Here is a 17,784-nt window from a genome sequence, read left to right on the forward strand (position 1 = left end):
TTAAAAAGTAAGCTGGGTATGGTAGTGCAAGTCTTTAATCCCAGCACCCGGAAGGCAGAAGCAGGCAGATTTCTGTTGAGTTCAAAGCCACCCCGAGTTTAAGCCAGTCAGAGCTACACAGTGAGAACTTGTCACACACAAAAAATAATTTTAGCAGGGTGTGGTGGTGCATGCCTTTAATCCCAGGCAGAGGCAGGCGGATCTCTGTGAGTTCAAGGCCAGCTTGGTCTCCATAGTGAGTTCCAGGACAGCTGGGGCTACAGGGAGACCCTGTCTCAACAAGATAAAAATAATAATTTTAGTATAGTCCCAGATTTTGTGTGGCCACCACAATTTTAGAACAGTTTTTCCTTCCCTACACCCAATATTCTATTGCATACATACACCAGATTTTGTTTATCCATTCATCAGTAATAGACATTTGGGTTTTCATCTTTTGGGAATTACAAATAATGCTATTAACATTGATCTAAGAGGTTTATTTAGTTTTATTTGTTTGAAACAAGGTCTCACTATGTAGAGTTGGCTGGCCCCAAACTCATAGATCCGCCTGCCTCTGCCTCCTGAGTGCTGGGATTAAAGGCATGTGCCACGACACCCAGCCCTTAGATGTATTTTTTTAACTTTTATTTTTATTTTATGTGTATCAGTATTTTGCCCGCATATATGTACCACATGAGTGCAGTGCCCATGGAGGTCAGAAGGGGCTGTCAGAGCCCCTGGAACTGGAGTTACAGACAGTTGTTAGCCACCATATGGGTGCTGGGAACCAAACCCAGGTCCTCTGCAAGAGCAGCCAGTGTTCTTAACCACTGAGCCAACTCTCCAGCCCTAAATAAAAATACTTATAGGATATATAAATATTACCCCTTTTTTGTTTTTCTTTTTTGAGACAGGGTCTCCCTGTGGCCCCAGCTGGCCTGGAACTCGCTATATAGACCTGGCTGGCTTTGAACTCACGGTGATCTGCCTGCCTTCTGCCTCCCAAGTGCAGGAACTAAAGGCATGTGCCACCACACCCAGCTTTCCCTAAATGTTTTTTTTTCTTTTTTTTTTTTTTGGAGCTGAGGACCGAACCCAGGGCCTTGCACCTGCTAGGCAAGCGCTCTACCCCTGAGCTAAATCCCCAACCCCCAAAATGTATATTTAAAGACATGTTTTCATTTATATTAGTGTCTTAGTTTCTCTTCCTGTTGCTGTGATAAAATACTCTTGACAAAAACAACTTAAGGGAAAAGGTTTATTTAACTCACATTTCCAGGTTACAGTTCATCATGGCTGGGAAGCTGTAGGGGCAGGAACATGAAGCAGCTGATCACTTTAAGTCTGAAGTCAGGAGAGGAATGAATACTTGCTAATGCTCAGCTTGCTTTCTCTTTACTCTGTTCAGGACCCCCAGCCTAGGGAAAGGTGCCACTCAGAGTGGGCAGGTCTCCTCACTTCAATTAACATAATCAAGACAACCCCACAGGTAAGCCCAGAAGCCCATCTCCCAGGTGATGTTAGATTCTGACAAGTTGAGAACACTAACCATCACAGTTGTCTATATACCTAGGAGTGAAATTGCTGGGTAATAGAGCTGTTAAAACTGAGGAATTACCTGTTTTCCAAAACTGCTGTGCCAGCAGTCCATGAAGGTTCCAATTTTTCCACATGCTTGCCATACTTGTGATCAATCATCTTATTCTTCTTGTGTTGTTTTTTTGGGATAGGGTCTTACTCTGTAGTCCAGGCTGGCTTTGAATTTGTAGCAGTCTTCCTGCCTCAATCTTCTGTAATCCTGGGATTACAAGCATGAACCACCGTACCTTACCCTTATGTCTTCATTGGTGCTGGAGACTGAACCCAGAAACTTGGACATGGTAACCAAGCACTGTACCACTTAGTTGCACCCTCAGTTCCTGAATTTTATAGCTAGCCTAGTGGATTTAAAGTGGCATTTCTAGCACCTTCTCTGATGGTTAATTATATATATATATATATATATATATATAAATGTCTAGAGATCCTTTGTTCATTTTCAAATTGCATTATTTGCTTTTCTAAATTTGATTATTGTAGGATATGGGTAGCAGCTTTAAGAGCAGAAATGATAAATTCTGTCCTTTAGAATCAGTATTTTTTTCTTTTCTCATTTTTTTCATGTGTGTATTCGTATTTTTGCATCTGTGTGGTCATGTGTGTGTGTGGATGCATGGGCATATGCATGTGGAGGGATGGGGTTGATGTCTTGTTCAGAATCACCCTCTTCATTGTTCTTCCACCTTATTTGAGGCAGGGTCTCTCAGTCAGACCCAGAGCTGGCTAATATGGCTAGTCTAGCTTAGCCAGCTTGCTCTGGGGATTCCCCTGTCTTCCCTTCCCAGGCTGGAATTATAGGTGGGTCACCATACCCACCCACCCAGCTTTTAAGTAGGTTTCTGGGGAATTGAACTCCAGTCGTTACATGCTTGTGTGGTGAGCACTTTAATGGGGGAGCCATCTCCTCAGCCCAGTGTTATTTTACAGTTGACAGTGCCCAGTAATCATGAGTCGTCCACAGAGCTAGGACCCTAGCCAAGTTTTACTCCAGAGGCCCTGCTCTTAATTTTAATCAAGAATAGAGAGGCAGGGGCTGGAGAGGTAGTTCAGTGGTTAAGAGCACTCGTTACTCTTGCAGAGGACCTGGGTTTTGTTCCCAGTACCCCCACATGGCAGCTAACAACTATCTGTAACTCCAGTTCTAGGGGATCTGATGCCCTCTTCTGGCCTCCGTGAGCACTGCACACACATGTTGCACTTATATACAGGCAGGCAAAAAACTCATACACAAAATAAATTTTAAAAGCTTAAAAAAAGAATAGTGGGGCTAGAGTGATGGCTCAGCAGTTAAAAGACTGTACAGCACTTGCAAAGGACCTGAATTTCCAGCACCATGTCAGGTGGCTCACAACTGCCTGTAACTTCAGTTCCATTTAACACCCTCTTCTTGCCTCTAGGGTGCCTACGCCCACATACACAGACACACACTTGCAATACACATTTTTTTTTTTTTTTGGTCTTTTGAGACAGTCTCACTATGTAGTCCTGACTGGCCTGGAACTAGCTATGTAGACCAGGCTGGCCTCAAACTCACAGAGATCTGCCTGACTCTGCCTCCTGAATGCTGGGATTAAAGGCATGAGCCACCACTCTGGATTTACACATACTTTATTATTATTATTTTTTGTCTTTTTGAGACAGGGTCTCCCTGCAGTCTCAGCTGTCCTGGAACTTGTTCTGTGGACCAGGCTGGTTTTGAACTCACAGAGATCTGCCTGCCTCTGCCTCCTGAGTGCTGGGATTAAAGGCGTGTGCCACCCCGCTCAGGACACATACTTTTTTTATTTAAAAAACTTGGGGGCTAGAGAGATGACTTAGTGGTTAAGAGCACTGGCTGCTCTTGCAGACGACCTGAGTTCGAAACCCAGTTCCCACATGGTGGCTAACAACCATCTGCAACTCCAGTACCAGGGGATCCAACGCCTTCTTCTGACCTCCACAGGCACTGCACGACACCGGTGCACTTGCACATATGCAGACAATACACTCATACGCATAAAATAAAAATAATAAATAAAAGATAAAGAAATAAAATTAATAAATTTTAAGAATGGACAGTATTTCCCTGAACGTCTTTTCTTTCATCTTTCTGTACAGCCCCTGCCGCCCTACCAACTCCAGCTATTTTACCTTGGTCCCTTGCCCCTAATTCCGAATTATTATATGTCCCATCAGACGTGCCAACCCTTGGTTTCTTGCGGAACTTCCACCCAGGCGCCGGCAGGTGGCGATGGAGCTCCTGGCAGGTCGCTCTGTCTTGTGGTGCGCACCTCTGTGGTGCCAGGCTGCAGGAGCCGCTGCCACACTTCCGGGCGCAGATCCAGGTGAGCCGGGGTCTCCTGACAATCCTCTACTACGGTCACCCCGGAGTCCTGGTGCCCCGGCTTGCTGTCGGGGTACACAGCACCGGGAGAGACTGCCCCGGGTAGCCGCTGGCGGAGGCAGAGGCGCGGGGACTCCTGCGCCCCAGCGAGGCCCCACCCGCTCCAGCCCGGAGCTCCTTGTTTTCCCTGGATCCCGGCCGCCCGGAAGCGAGCGTGACTCCTCCCCCTCGTCCTCTGGTCCCCACCAGGCGGCGCGGTACTCTCTGTTCGGATATCCGCGCCGCCGCTATCCCTGGGCACCGTGGGGATGTTGAGATAGTCCAGGGATTGTAGTTGAGATGAACTGTCAGAGAGCACTACCGCTTAGAATAGTTGACTGTGGCTTGATAGCATTAGGATCTCTGGCTGTCCGTACACAGAGTCCTGTCTTCACCCCAAAGATCCTGAAGCAGTAGGTGCAGCGTGGGCGCTGGATACTACTTTTTATAAACAGCGGCTCCAGGTTGATATCCATAGTGTCAGGATCGCTCCCTCAGAGACATCTGTATGACTTGTAGAGAGAAAGCGCTGGGATGAGTTGGCTATGGGTTGTTAATGTCCAGGAAGTGTTATAGTAGGAAGTGGTTCTAGCTGGGTGTTGTATTGAGGGCTAGAATGTCCACTGTCCCACAATAAAAATTTTCCTCTCTTCTCTCCCAGCATGCAGAAGGTCTCCGTGCTGCTTTTCTTAACATGGGTCTGTTTTCTTTTCTACGCTGGCATTGCCCTCTTCACCACTGGCTTCCTTCTCACCCGTTTGGAGCTCACCAACCAAAGCAGCTGCCAAGAGCCCCCTGGCCCAGGTTCCCTGCCACAGGGAAGCCATGGAAAGTCTGGAGCCTGCTGGATGCCTTCCCAGTTCTCTCGGGTTGTGTTGGTGCTGATAGATGCTCTGCGATTTGACTTTGCCCAACCCCAGCACTCACATGTGCCCGGGGAGCCTCCTGTCTCCTTGCCTTTTCTGGGAAAATTAGGCTCCCTGCAGAGGATCCTGGAGAGTCAGCCCCACCATGCACGGCTATACCGATCTCTGGTGGATCCTCCTACCACCACCATGCAGCGACTCAAGGCTCTCACCACAGGCTCACTGCCTACCTTTATTGATGCTGGCAGTAACTTCGCCAGCCATGCCATAGTGGAAGATAATCTCATTAAGCAGCTCACCAGTGCAGGTCAGTATGGGCCCCTTTGGAAGCCAGGTGTACCTAAGCCTTAGAAGTTAAGGAGCCTGGACTTTGGGTGTCCAGCTACATGCCTGGCTATAATGAAGGGAAACGGGAGGAGAAATAGAAGAGACCTTGCTTGTAGAGGAGAGCTCAGTTTGGAGGACAAGGGGTTTTGTCCTTGATGGAGCTTCTAGTTTGCATGAAATGTTTCTTTAACTCGGAGAGCTCTTAGTTAAGTAAGAAAGAAAGAAATGAAGATAGAGGAGTCTTGGTTTGTAAGTGTGGAGAAAGAGTAGAGGTAACCAGGTTTTGTTCACTTACTCCTTGTTACAAACCAAACAAAAACAAGCGGAGGGCCAGGAATGGTGGCACATGCCTTTAATCCTAGCTCTCTCTCTTTTTTTTTTTTTAATGCGTATGAGTGTTTTGCCTACATGTATGTAAGTGCACCATGTGCATACAAAGCTTGAGGTCAGAAGAGGATGTCAGATGGTTGTTAGCCACCATGTGGGTACTGCAAGAGCAGTCGGTGCTCTTAACCAATGAACCATCCCTCCTACCCCTAATCTCAGCTCTTGGGAGGCAGAGGCAGGCTCTCCAGCCAGGTCTACATAGTGGGTTCCAGGCCAGCAAGAGCTACATAGTGGGACCCTGTCTCAAAACAAAACAATAACAGCAATAAAAGGTCAACTTAGATACCTTGGGACTGAGAAGTAGCAGATCATTTTGTAGGAATGGGAGGGATCTGGATGGAGTGTCGTTATCAGAGAAAGCTTCCAGATGGGAAATTTTAGGTATGCTGGATGGAATTCCTTTACCTTGGGGTATGTGGTTAGAATTTTGGGGGGGTCTTTTAAAAGATTTGGCTTTGATTTTTTTTTTCATTCATTTATTCTCTGTATGTATATGTGTGTGGGTGCATACACCAGGGTACAAACATGAAAGTCAGAGGGCAACTTGGGGGATTTGATTCTCTCCTTCCATCATATGGGTTCTGGGTATTATTCTCAGGTTGTCAGGCTTGCTGGCAAGCACCTTTACCCACTGAACCATCTCACCCACCCTCTGATGGGTCCTTAAGAGTCTTCTCTCCAGCCAGGCATGATGGCACACGCCTTTAATCCCAGCACTCAGGAGGCAGAGGCAGGTGGATCTTTGTGAGTTCAAGGTCAGCCTGGTCTACACAGTGAGTTCCAGGCCAGCTGGGGCTACAGGGAGACCCTGTCTCAAAAAGACCAAAAAAAAAAAAAAATTAAAATAAAATAAGAGTCTTCTCTCCTATTCTCCTTTGCTGTTATTTTTGTTTATGCTCTGACCCCCCTCTCTTGTCCCTGCAGGAAAACGTATAGTCTTCATGGGAGATGATACCTGGAAAGAGCTTTTCCCTGGAGCTTTTTCCCAGGCTTTCTTCTTCTCATCCTTCAATGTCAGAGACTTACATACAGTGGACAATGGCATCCTGGAACACCTCTATCCTACCAGTGAGCACGGGTCAAAAACACTTAGTCCCTGACCAACCCTGGGAGATGGGGAGATTGTAGTCTACAGATTCTGGACCTCCAGTGGGCACAGCAGCCTGGGGGTTGTATTCCTTGATATAGAGGAATGTCAAAGCCTGGCTTGGGTTGAGGAGTGGGCTTTAGTCCCCTGTGCTCAGTGTTCTCCCCTTCACAGTGGACAATGGTGAATGGGACGTGCTGATTGCTCACTTCCTGGGTGTGGATCATTGTGGCCACAAACATGGCCCTCACCACCCTGAAATGGCCAAGAAACTTAGCCAGATGGACCAGGTGATCCAGTGAGTGTGGGGCATTGGCTGGGGAAGTGGGTTTGTATTTGAGATTCTCAGGACATATGGTCCAATAAGAAAAAGACCTAATTTGGAGCCTCTTTTCCTGGATGGATTCTGTTTTATACAGACCTCCTGATGTTCTAAAGCTAGGGGCATCATCCATTTTGAATAACTTGGTGTATGGTTTGGGGCATCAGGGTTATGGCTGAAGAGTGTCTTTTTGCCAGAGGTTTAAGCCCTATCCTGGGGTGAATGACCCCAAAGAATATTCCCTCCCTACCCTCTGACACATTTCTTGACTCCCAGGGGACTTGTGGACCGTCTGGAGAATGATACACTGCTGGTGGTAGCTGGTGATCATGGAATGACCATGAATGGCGACCACGGTGGGGACAGTGAGCTGGAGGTCTCAGCTGCACTCTTCCTGTACAGTCCCACAGCCTTCCCCGGTGCCCCACCAGAGGTGAGGGTTAGGATGTACCTCTTGGATCTCCCCATATCATGATCCCGTTTTTTTAGGCTTCCGAAACCATGATCTGGGTGTCTCCCACTCTCATTTAGTTTTCTTTGTGTGTGTATAGTGTATGTGCCTATGTGTGTGCAAGTATATGTACACATATGTAGGTGGAGAGGCCAGAGGAGGACATTAGATGCCCTGCTCTGTCACTTGCACCTTATTCCTTTGAGAGAATGTCTCTCACCAAACCTGGAGCTAGCCTGGTGGCCAGCAAGCCTCAGCAATCCTCCTATCTCTCTGCTCTCTCCCCCACAGTCCTGGGGTTATGGGCACGTATGGCCTTACTCGGATTTTTACATGGATGTCATGATTTGAACTCAGGTCCTTATTCTTGGGCAGCAGGTGCTCTTAACCACTGAGCCACCTCTGCAGAATATCAACCCCCGCCCCCCTTTCTTACATAGGCTCCTACGTCTTCTTCCATCTTAAATGCTTACTTCAACTTTGTGATGAATCCATTGACTTTCTTTCTAGGAGCCAGAGGTTATTCCTCAAGTCAGTCTTGTACCCACCCTAGCACTGCTGCTAGGCCTGCCCATCCCATTTGGGAACATCGGGGAAGTGATGGCTGGGCTATTCTCAGGTGGCAGTGACTCTGAGCCCTACTCCTCTGCTCTAGCCCAAGCCTCAGCTCTTCACATCAATGCCCAGCAGGTAGGTGAAAGGACTTAGGCATCTACGTGATAAAGCACAATGAATGGCCAGTGTCCTTGCTCTAGTTCATCTCTCCCCTCCATCTCACCTTCCATGGCCATGTTCCTTTTCTATCATGCCTTGCTTCCTTCATCCCAGATAAAAGTTTTAGTCCCTAGGGGGCTGGAAAGATGGCTCAGTGGTTAAGAGCACTGACTGCTCTTGCAGGGGACCTGGGTTCGATTCCCAGCACCCACATGGTGGCAACGAACCGTCCTTAACTCCAGTTCCAGGGGAATCCGAAGCCCTCTTCTGACATCCACGGCATTGCACGACATGGGTGCACTCACATGCAGGCTATACACTCATACACATAAAATAAAATAAAATAAAATAAAATAAAGTTTTGGTCCCCAATTTCCAGCTGGCCCTGGAACTTACTATGTAGACCAGGCTGGCCTCAAACTCACAAAAATCTGTCTGCCTCTGGATTGCTGGGATTAAAGTGTTGCACCACCACGCCTGGCTCTATGTACCTGTCTTTATAATACCTATCCTTGTGTCTGCCCTGTTTTATATCTCTGACTTGTTTCCCTTTGTCTCTGAAATGTCTGCTAGGTGTCCCGATTTCTTCACACCTACTCAGCTGCCACTCAAGATCTCCAAGTTAAAGAGCTTCGTAGGCTGCAGAACCTTTTCTCCAAGGCATCTGCTGGCTACCAGCAGGCTCTGCAGAACCCCCAAGGGACTGAGGAGACACTGAGGACTGTGGTTGCTGAGCTGCAGCAGTTCCTGAGGGGAGCTCGGGCCATATGCATCGAATCATGGGCCCGTTTCTCTCTGGTCCGCATGGCAGGGGGTGCTGCTCTCTTGGCAGCAGCCTGCTTTCTCTGTCTCTTTGCATCCCAGTGGGCAGTATCCCCAGGCTTCTTCTTCCGCCCACTATTACTGATACCTGTAGCCTGGGGCCTCACCTGGGCCATATTATATGCTGGACTCTCAGCAACTACTGGGTCGAAACTAGACTCAGTAATTCTAGGGGCTGTAGCTGCAACAGGTTCACTCCTCCCTTTTCTGTGGAAGATTTGGGCTGGCTGGGGGTCCAGGAGGCCCCTGGCAACCCTGCTTCCTATCCCTGGACCTGTCCTATTATTCCTGCTCATTCGCTTGGCCACCTTCTTCTCTGATAGCTTTGTTGTTGCTGAGGCCAGGTCCACCCCCTTCCTTTTGGGCTCTCTAATCCTATTCCTGGTTGCCCAGCTTCACTGGGAGGGCCAGCTACTGCCACCTAAGCTGCTCACAGTATCCCGTCTCAGCTCTTCTGCCCCAACATGTCCCCCACGGCACAGTGGTGCATATGCTCTGAGGCTTGGAATTGGGTTGCTTTTATGTACAAGGCTAGCTGGGCTTTTTCATCGCTGCCCTGAAGAGACACCTGCCTGCCACTCCTCTCCCTGGCTGAGTCCTCTGGCATCCATGGTTGGCGGCCAAGCCAAGAATTTGTGGTATGGCACTTGTGTGGGGTCACTGGTGGCCCTGTTAGGTGCTGTGCGCCTATGGCTTCACCACTATTCTAATCTCAAGAGTCCTGAGCCCCCTGTGCTCTTTGTGCGCTGGGGGTTGCCTCTCATGGTACTAGGCACTGCTGCCTACTGGGCATTGGCATCGGGAGCAGATGAAGCACCCCCACGTCTCCAGGCCCTGGTTGCTGGGGCATCAGTTGTGCTACCTCGGGCTGTGGCAGGACTGGCTGCCTCAGGGCTCATACTGCTGCTCTGGAGGCCTGTGACAGTACTGGTGAAGGCTGGGGCTGGTGCTTCAAGGACCAGGACTATCCTCACTCCCTTCTCAGGCCCCCCTATGTCTCAGGCTGACCTAGATTATGTGGTCCCTCAAATCTACCGACACATGCAGGAAGAGTTCCAGGGCCGGTTAGAGAGGATCAAATCTCAGGGTCCTGTAACTGTGGCTGCATATCAGCTGGGGAGTGTCTACTCAGCCACTATGGTCACAGCCCTCATCCTGTTGGCCTTTCCACTTCTGCTGCTGCATGTAGAGCGCATCAGCCTTGTGTTCCTGCTTCTGTTTCTGCAGAGCTTCCTTCTCCTGCATCTGCTTGCTGCTGGGATACCAGTTACCATCCCTGGTAAATACAGATCTCATCCCCGATTCATCTAAAGATAGTGTTTGTCACCTCGACACAGGGTCTCATGCTTGCAGTTGGGAAGGTCTTCCTGATGTCCTCCCTCATCTGCCATCACCATGCTGATCCTTCCCATTGGCTAGCACATTTCTTAGGGAGGGCAGATATGGAGTCTTCCAAGACTCATGTCTTATGGAAACGATGCATCCTCAGGAGCACATTTCCTGAGATTTTAGTTATAAAAGTGGCACATGACTGTGAGAATCTGCCCTCTAGTACTAGGACTATATGATCCCAGAGCAGTAGGCTATGGGTTAGGGAATAAGATATGATTGTAAAGACATGTATCTTTTCTTCCAGGTCCTTTTACTGTGCCATGGCAGGCAGTTTCAGCTTGGGCCCTTTTGGCCACCCAGACCTTCTACTCCACAGGCCACCAGCCTGTCTTTCCAGCCATCCACTGGCATGCAGCCTTCGTGGGATTCCCAGAAGGTCATGGCTCTTCTACTTGGGTGCCTGCTGTGTTAGTGGGAGCTAACACCTTTGCCTCTCACCTCCTCTTTGCAGGTACCTCCATGCTTTCCCTCCCTAGCTCCTATTGTTTACTCTGGTTTTGTGGAAAGAAAGGAAAATCCTGGATTTGGAAGGAAAGATGTGGTTTTGTTGGCCCTTTGGAATCCCTTGGCCCTAAGTTCTTGAGGCAACTAGCGTAGTTGGGGATGAGGGAGTACTGGTCCCAGGATCCTCCCTTGATTCCAGCCCTGTCATCCCTGGAGGCAGTAGGTTGCCCACTGCTCCTGCTCTGGCCCTTCCTGTGTGAGAGTCAAGGGCGGAGGAAGAGGCGGCAGCTACCAGGGGGTGAAGCTGAGACCAGAGTCAGGCCCGAGGAAGAAGAAGAAGAGGAGCCATTGATGGAGATGCGGCTCCGGGATGCTCCTCACCACTTCAATGCAGCGCTGCTACAGCTAGGCCTCAAGTACCTCTTTGTCTTAGGTGTTCAGGTGGGTATAGGGGAGAGACGACAGAGCTAATGACCTTTTCCCACATACGTACTTAATGCTTTTTCTTAGTTTCAAAAACCCTGGGAGAGAGGCCTCATGGAGGTCCAGATAAATCAAGAGACTGTTCAATCCAGATCTCACATGGCACTTTGAGACTTGAACCTGGGCTTCCTGGATCATTTCCTCTTTGCAGCATAGCTAGATCCTGCTAGTTGCATTTTGAAAAGCTTGGGGTTGGGGATTTAGCTCAGTGGTAGAGTGCGTGCCTTGCAAGTGCAAGGCCCTGGGTTCGGTCCTCAGCTCTGGCAGGGGGAAAAAAAGAAAAAGAAAAGGTGAGGTTATGGCCGATTCTTTCCCAAGCTGTGGTCCAGAGGCAGAAGCTGTATCACTGTCATCTTCCTTTATGCAGGAGGCAGATCCTGAATGTCAGCATCACAGCTGGACAGTGACTTGTCCAAGTTCACATGAGTCCCTGGTCAGACCAGGATAAGAATTGGATTTCCTGACTCCTAGCCAGGGTGTTTTCCAGTGATCCTCCTCCTTTTGTCTTTCACCATGGTCTACAGCATTCTTCCTTTGCCTTGCTTCCTCTCAGGTAACTTTGCCCCCTCCTCTCTTCCTTAGATTCTGGCCTGTGCCTTGGCAGCTTCAATTCTCCGCAGGCATCTCATGGTCTGGAAGGTGTTTGCCCCCAAGTGAGTGCATTCTCTTGAGAAGTGGTATGGGGGAGAGGCTTTGTGCAAACTATGAACATCCTGAGTCGACAAGGTTTTGTCTCTTCACAGGAAAGGCATTAGACCTGTTATCTGTCCTCTAAAATGCTCCATTTTTCTTTGCAGATTCATTTTTGAAGCCATAGGTTTCATTGTGAGCAGCGTGGGACTTCTACTGGGCATAGCTTTGGTGATGAGAGTGGATGGTGCTCTGAGTTCTTGGTTCAGAAAACTAGTTCTGCCCCAGCAGAGGTAGCCTAGGCTATAACTGGCCATGGAAAGAGCTGGAGAATAGTCTAGCCTAACCCGTACAGTGCTGGATATTCTGCAGTAGAGACTCTGACACACTTCTTACCACCATGTAACCAGAGGCTGTTCACTTTAGGACTTCATTATTTTATAATTCAGAGTCACAGTGGAGCCTGACCCCTAACTCCTGATTTGGATGCATCTGATAGACTACAAGGGGTTGTCTCCAAAGTGGAATAAAGTAATAATAGTAATAATGTAAATATATGTGCCTAAGGTATGGAGGAACCCACCATGTCTTGTAAATCTGCTGGGGGGAAGGGTCAGCCTCCCCTTCCATCAAGCACAGATTAGATGTGTCATTTTAAATCTGCCATACCCGAGGACCTTTGGCATGAAGTTGTCTGGATTCGCTGCTTGCTCTGACTTCTTCCTAAATTGTTCCTGTTATCCCACTAGTTCCCCCACATCACCATATGCCTCTGTGTGTGTGTGTGTGTGTGTGTGTGATTCTCTGCTTTGACTGAACAGACCAGCCCAGGCATCATGGGGCACACAGACCCCTGCTGTGTCCTTTTGCACTCAAACACCCTTTGCCCTTCACGTGTGTAGCAGCCTCTCCAGTTTTCTAACCTGTGCTGCCTTTATCAGATCTACTTACCCATTGATTATTCCCAAGTTAAAGCCAAAATAGAAGGTAAATGCTTCTCTTGTGTCTCCCACTCACTCTTCTGTCTGTCCCACCACAGACAGATTGTCTGATTGTGAGATTGTCCTGGAAATGCCCTCAAAGGAGTTGAGAAGAGACTCTGGAGAGAAGGGTTAGGACTGGGTTTGAGGTTTGAGTGTGTTCCAGTTAGGAGTAGATAGGACCACTAAAAGGCAGATGAACAGATGTTAAAACCACAGGGCAGCTGGGTGTGGTGGCATACAACTTCATCATGTACTTGGAAGGTAGAGTCAGGAGGATGAGCAGTTCAGGACAGCCTCAGCTATATAATGAGTTTGAGGCCAGCCTGGGCTACGTGAGATCCTGTCTAAAAAAAAAAGTGTTTTTTAGGTGTTATTTGTTTGTTTTTCAACAAAACCATGGGACAGCAACTACTCTTAGGCAGGAGAAAAGCTTAGGAATGTTACGAAGTAGAAGCATTCACTGGTAGGTAGTCAAACCCTAGTGTTAGGTCAGATGTAAAAATGATGAAAGTATACCATTGGAGGTAAATGAGTCATTTGTTACACTGGTAGAAACAGGTTTGATAATGCAAAGGGGAGAATTTAGTCCTCAGTTAACTTGTAAGATGAACTAGGAGAGAAGCAAAAAAACCTGGTATAATGGGACATGGCTTTGATTCTGGCACTTTGGAGGCACTGATAGGAAGACTGTGTCAACTTTGAGATCATCACAGTCTACATAGTAAAATCCAGGCCAGCCAAGGTTACATAGACACTGTCTCAAAAAAAAAAAAAAAAAATCAAGCTGACAATTCAGTGGATTTTGTATATTTGTGAAATTGTGTAACTATCACTGCCAGCAATTATACAATAGGTTCATCAACTCAGGAGAAGCTGTATTACCCTCCAGTTTCTCCAGCTTCTGGAGATGAGCAGATAGGTCTGCTTTTGTTTGTTTTGAGAAAGGGTCTTACATAGCCAATGCTGGTTTTGAACTCCCCATTGTCCTACCTCCATCTCCCAAGTGCTGGGGTTGTAGGTGTGTACCACCATACCCAGCTTCATTAACCTGCTTTCTGCCTGTATGTGCCTACCATGGGCATTTAACTGAACTGAGATCCTGAAATATTTGGTCTTTTATGACTGATGGCTTTCAGCATGATGTTTACAAAGTTTATGTAGCAGTGTATGTAAAAACTTTGTCTTTTTAAAAATTGAGATGGGGGGATGGAGAGATGGCTCAGTGGTTAAGAGCCCTGACTGCTCTTGCAGAGGACCCGGGTTCAAATTCCCAGCACCCACATGGCAACTACAAACCGTCCTTAACTCCAGTTCCAGGGGAATCTGAAGCCCTCTTCTGACCTCTGCAGAATTGCATGACATGGGTGCATTTACATACATGCAGGCAATACACTCATACACATAAAATAAAAATAATAAAAAAATTGAGATGGAGCTGGGCATGACACAGGCCTTTAATATCAGCACTTTTGAGGCAGAGGAAGGTAGATCTCTGCAATTTCCAGGCCTGCCTATTTGCTCTACATAGTGAGACTGTCTCAAAAAAAAAAGTATGATTCAATGGCTGTAAGTACATTAATAATGTGCAATAATCACAAATACTAATTGCAGAACATTTCATCCCCAAAAGAAAGCCTGTACCAGTGAGCACAGTCCTACCTGTGGCACCACTAATCTGCTCTGTTTTATTCTGTATATTTTATACAAATGGGATCATTCAATATGTGTCTTCTTTCATGGCTGGCTTCTTTGACTTAGTGTAATGTTTTCAAAGTTTATCCAGGTTTCAGCATGTCCTGGTACTTCATTCCTTTTTTATGGCCAAATGATATTCCACTGTATGGATATGCCATATTTTAATTCTGTATTCATCCATTAATAGATATTTAGATATTATAAAAAATGGTGTTTTGAGCCAGCCTGGCCATCCAGGACTATTCAGTGAGACCATGCCTCAAAAACACTCATAACGGGGCTGGAAAAATGGCTCAGCAGTTAAAAGCACTGGTTGCCCTTGCAGACGACCTGGGTTCTGCCCCCAGCACCAGCATGGCAAGGAATGATCACTGGTAACTACAGTTCCAGAGGATCTGATGCCCTCTTCTGGCCTCTGAAGGCACTGTGTGCATGTGGTGCCCCTACAAATAAGTATTAAAAAATAACAGGGCTGGAGAGATGGCTCGGTGGTTGAGAGCACTTGCTGCTCTTGCAGAGGACCCAGGTTCAGTTTCAAGCATGCACATGGTAACTCAGAACTGTTTGTAACTCCAGTTCCAGGGGATCGAATGTCTTCTGGGCTTCATGAGCACCAGGTACACAAGTGGTGCACATACATACATGCAAAGCAAACATTGACACATTAAAAATAAATATCTTTTAAGGTAAAAAATTTAAAATTGGTGTCATGCTCATCCATATATCTGTGGACGTACATTTTAATTTCTTTTGGGTACATACCCAGTGGCAGTTACAGAATTGCTGTGTCATTTAGTATTTAGCTAGGCATGATGGTGGGTGCTTTTAATCCATCACTTGGGAGGCCAAGACAGGAGGATCACCACAAGTTTGAGGCCAGCCTGGTCTACACAGCAAGACCTAGGCTAGTCAGGGCTCCATATGGAGACTCTGTCAAAAGCAAAACCAAAGACCAAAAATCCTAAAGAACTGCCAGTCTGGCTGGGTGTGGTGGTGTATGCCTTTAATCCCAGCACTTGGGAGGCAGAGGCAGAAGGATCTCTGTGAGTTCCAGTTCAGTCTGGTCTCCATAGTGAGACCAATAGGCCATCCAAGGCTATGTAGTGAAAGAGGGTAGGCAGAGGGTGGGGGTGGGGGCAGCCTTTGCACACTGCTGGTGGGAATGTAAACTAGTTCACCTACTAAAGAAATCAACATGGAGGTTCCTAAACAAACTAAAATTAAATCTACTATGTAATTCAGCTCTCCCACTTCTAGTCATTTGCCCAAAGGACTCCAAATCATGTCACAGAGATACTTGCACATCTATGCTTATAGTAGCTCCAGTCACAATAGCTGTTACAGAACCAGTTTAGGCATCCAAAAGAGTAACAGATAAAATGTGGAATGTATACACAAGGGGATTTTTTTAGACATAAAGAATAATAAAGTTAGGTTGTTTGCAGGAAAATGAATGCAACTAGGGTTAGTCAACTTAGTGAATTAAGTCAGTTTCAGATAAATGATATGCTTTCTCTCATTTGTGGTTCCTAGACTTTAGGTATCTGACAGAAAAATAGAAGTGAGGGCTGGTGAAATGGCTCAGTGGGTAAAAGGCACTCCCCACCAAACCTGATGACCCACATGGCAGAAGCTCCCTGGGATGCACATGGCAGGAGGGAACCAACTCTTGCAAATTTGTCCTCTAACCTCCACATGTATTTTATGGTACACACACACACACACACACACACACACAGAGTAATAAAAATTTTTTTTGAGATAGGGTCTCACTACGTATGGAGAACACAGACAGGTGATCTCTAAATCTTGCTGGCCAATCAGCCTAGCCAAACAATGAGCTTTCTGTTCGGTGAGAGACCTTGACTAAAGGAATAAGGCGGGAATGAAAGATATCCTCTTCTGGCCTTGCACATGGGCATGCCCCCTCCCCCCAAATTTTAGGACACAGGATGGACACACCTGGAACAAAGGGGATGGGGGTGAGAAGTAGGAGACTAGGGACTATGGGATGGGGTAAAATGCTCAAAGTATTTACATCTATGAAAATGTCTTTATAAAGCCCAGTACCATGATTAATGAATATACATCAATGAAAATTGTAAGGAAGTATATATTTTTTAAAAAACAAAGTAGCCGGGCGTGGTGGCACATGCCTTTAATCCCAGCACTCGGGAGGCAGAGGCAGGCGGTTCTCTGTGAGTTCAAGGCCAGCCTGGTCTACATAGTGAGTTCCAGGACAGCTGGGGCTACAGGGAGACCCTGTCTCAAAAAGACCCCCCCCAAAAAAAGGAATAAATAAAAGAACTGCCATTCAACCTGGTCATGGTGCCATATGCTTGTAATTCCAGAACTTGGAAGGTTGAGGCAGGATGACCAGGAGTTCAAGGAGACCCTGTCTCAAAAAAAAAAATAACTGGAGAGTTGTCTTATTTATACATACATATATATATAGTTATATACCAGGGCTGGAGAGATGGCTCAGTGGTTAAGAACACTGGCTGCTCTTGCAGAGGACCTGAGTTCAATTTCCAACACTTACATGGCAGCTAACAACTGTAAGTAACTCCAGTTCCAGAGGATCCAACACCCTTTCCTGGTCTCCGAAGGCACTGCATGCACAGGTGCATTTACATATATACAGGCGAAAGACTCATATACATAAAATAAATAAAAGTTTAAAATAATGAAAGAACTTCTAGTCTGTCTTATAAAGTTATTCTCTTGGAGCTCAAGCTGACCTCCACCTCCTTATATAGTCAAGGATGGCCTTGAACTCCTGATCCTCCTCTGTTCTCCTCATGAGCCCTGGGATTTCAGGCCTATGATACAACACCTGACTAACAATTCATGACTCATTTTTCTTTTGAGACAGGGTCCCACTGAATAGACTAGGTTGGCCTCGATCTCACAGAAGTGTGCTTGCCTCTGCCTCTCGAGTGCTGAAATTACAGGTGTGTGTCACCATTCCCTGATTCATTTTCTTTTTGTCCTAAAATTGATTTTTTTTTGAGACAGAATCTCATGTAGCCCAGGCTGGGCTTCTACTTGCTGTATAGGAAAAGGATAACCTTGAAAAGTGATCATTCTTCCAAGTGTTGGGGTTACAGGCATTTGTCATTGCTCTGGACTTTAAAATTAATTTCAAATTCTGAATTTTTTTCTTTTTTCGTAGTGTTGAGGAGGACCATACCTGGGGTGGACCACCCCTGGCACATGCTAGGCAAGAACTCTACCA

General features: G+C 46.9%; 1 protein-coding gene and 1 long non-coding RNA gene across 6 annotated transcripts; one reads left to right on the forward strand and one right to left on the reverse strand.

Moving 5' to 3' along the window:
- Positions 1-1,238: 1,238 nt before the first annotated feature.
- LOC115071918 lies at positions 1,239-3,919 on the reverse strand. The gene is made up of 3 exons (XR_003850976.1): positions 3,712-3,919; positions 1,601-1,780; positions 1,239-1,400 (listed from the first exon to the last, which is right to left on the reverse strand). It is a non-coding gene; the product is annotated as an uncharacterized LOC115071918 (long non-coding RNA).
- Pigo (phosphatidylinositol glycan anchor biosynthesis class O) lies at positions 3,719-13,630 on the forward strand. 5 transcript variants are annotated; one of them, XM_008842403.3, is made up of 11 exons: positions 3,720-3,905; positions 4,605-5,116; positions 6,448-6,591; positions 6,785-6,908; positions 7,209-7,365; positions 7,894-8,073; positions 8,671-10,198; positions 10,556-10,762; positions 10,976-11,196; positions 11,821-11,891; positions 12,036-13,630. In XM_008842403.3, exons 1-11 carry the CDS (start codon positions 3,745-3,747, stop codon positions 12,163-12,165), a joined length of 3,435 nt encoding a protein of 1,144 aa, XP_008840625.1. In that variant the 5' UTR covers positions 3,720-3,744; the 3' UTR covers positions 12,166-13,630. The 5 variants fall into 5 exon arrangements, with proteins under 5 accessions (XP_008840626.1, XP_017655935.1, XP_008840625.1 ...); XM_029567945.1 differs by lacking the exon at positions 3,720-3,905 and adding an exon at positions 3,915-4,356; XM_008842405.3 differs by lacking the exon at positions 3,720-3,905 and adding an exon at positions 4,214-4,407.
- Positions 13,631-17,784: the final 4,154 nt, after the last annotated feature.

This window comes from Nannospalax galili, unplaced genomic scaffold (genome assembly GCF_000622305.1).
Source record: "Nannospalax galili isolate Female #2095 unplaced genomic scaffold, S.galili_v1.0 scaffold341, whole genome shotgun sequence".
Classification (NCBI taxonomy): domain Eukaryota; kingdom Metazoa; phylum Chordata; class Mammalia; order Rodentia; family Spalacidae; genus Nannospalax; species Nannospalax galili.

Excerpts from the sequence above, each read along its gene's own strand:
- Pigo (XM_008842403.3), top strand. The coding sequence starts at position 3,745 with ATGTCCCATCAGACGTGCCAACCCTTGGTTTCTTGCGGAACTTCCACC. Across the intron at positions 6,909-7,208 it reads CAGATGGACCAGGTGATCCA|GGGACTTGTGGACCGTCTGG; the intron begins GTGAGTGTGGGG and ends CTTGACTCCCAG. Across the intron at positions 10,199-10,555 it reads GATACCAGTTACCATCCCTG|GTCCTTTTACTGTGCCATGG; the intron begins GTAAATACAGAT and ends CTTTTCTTCCAG.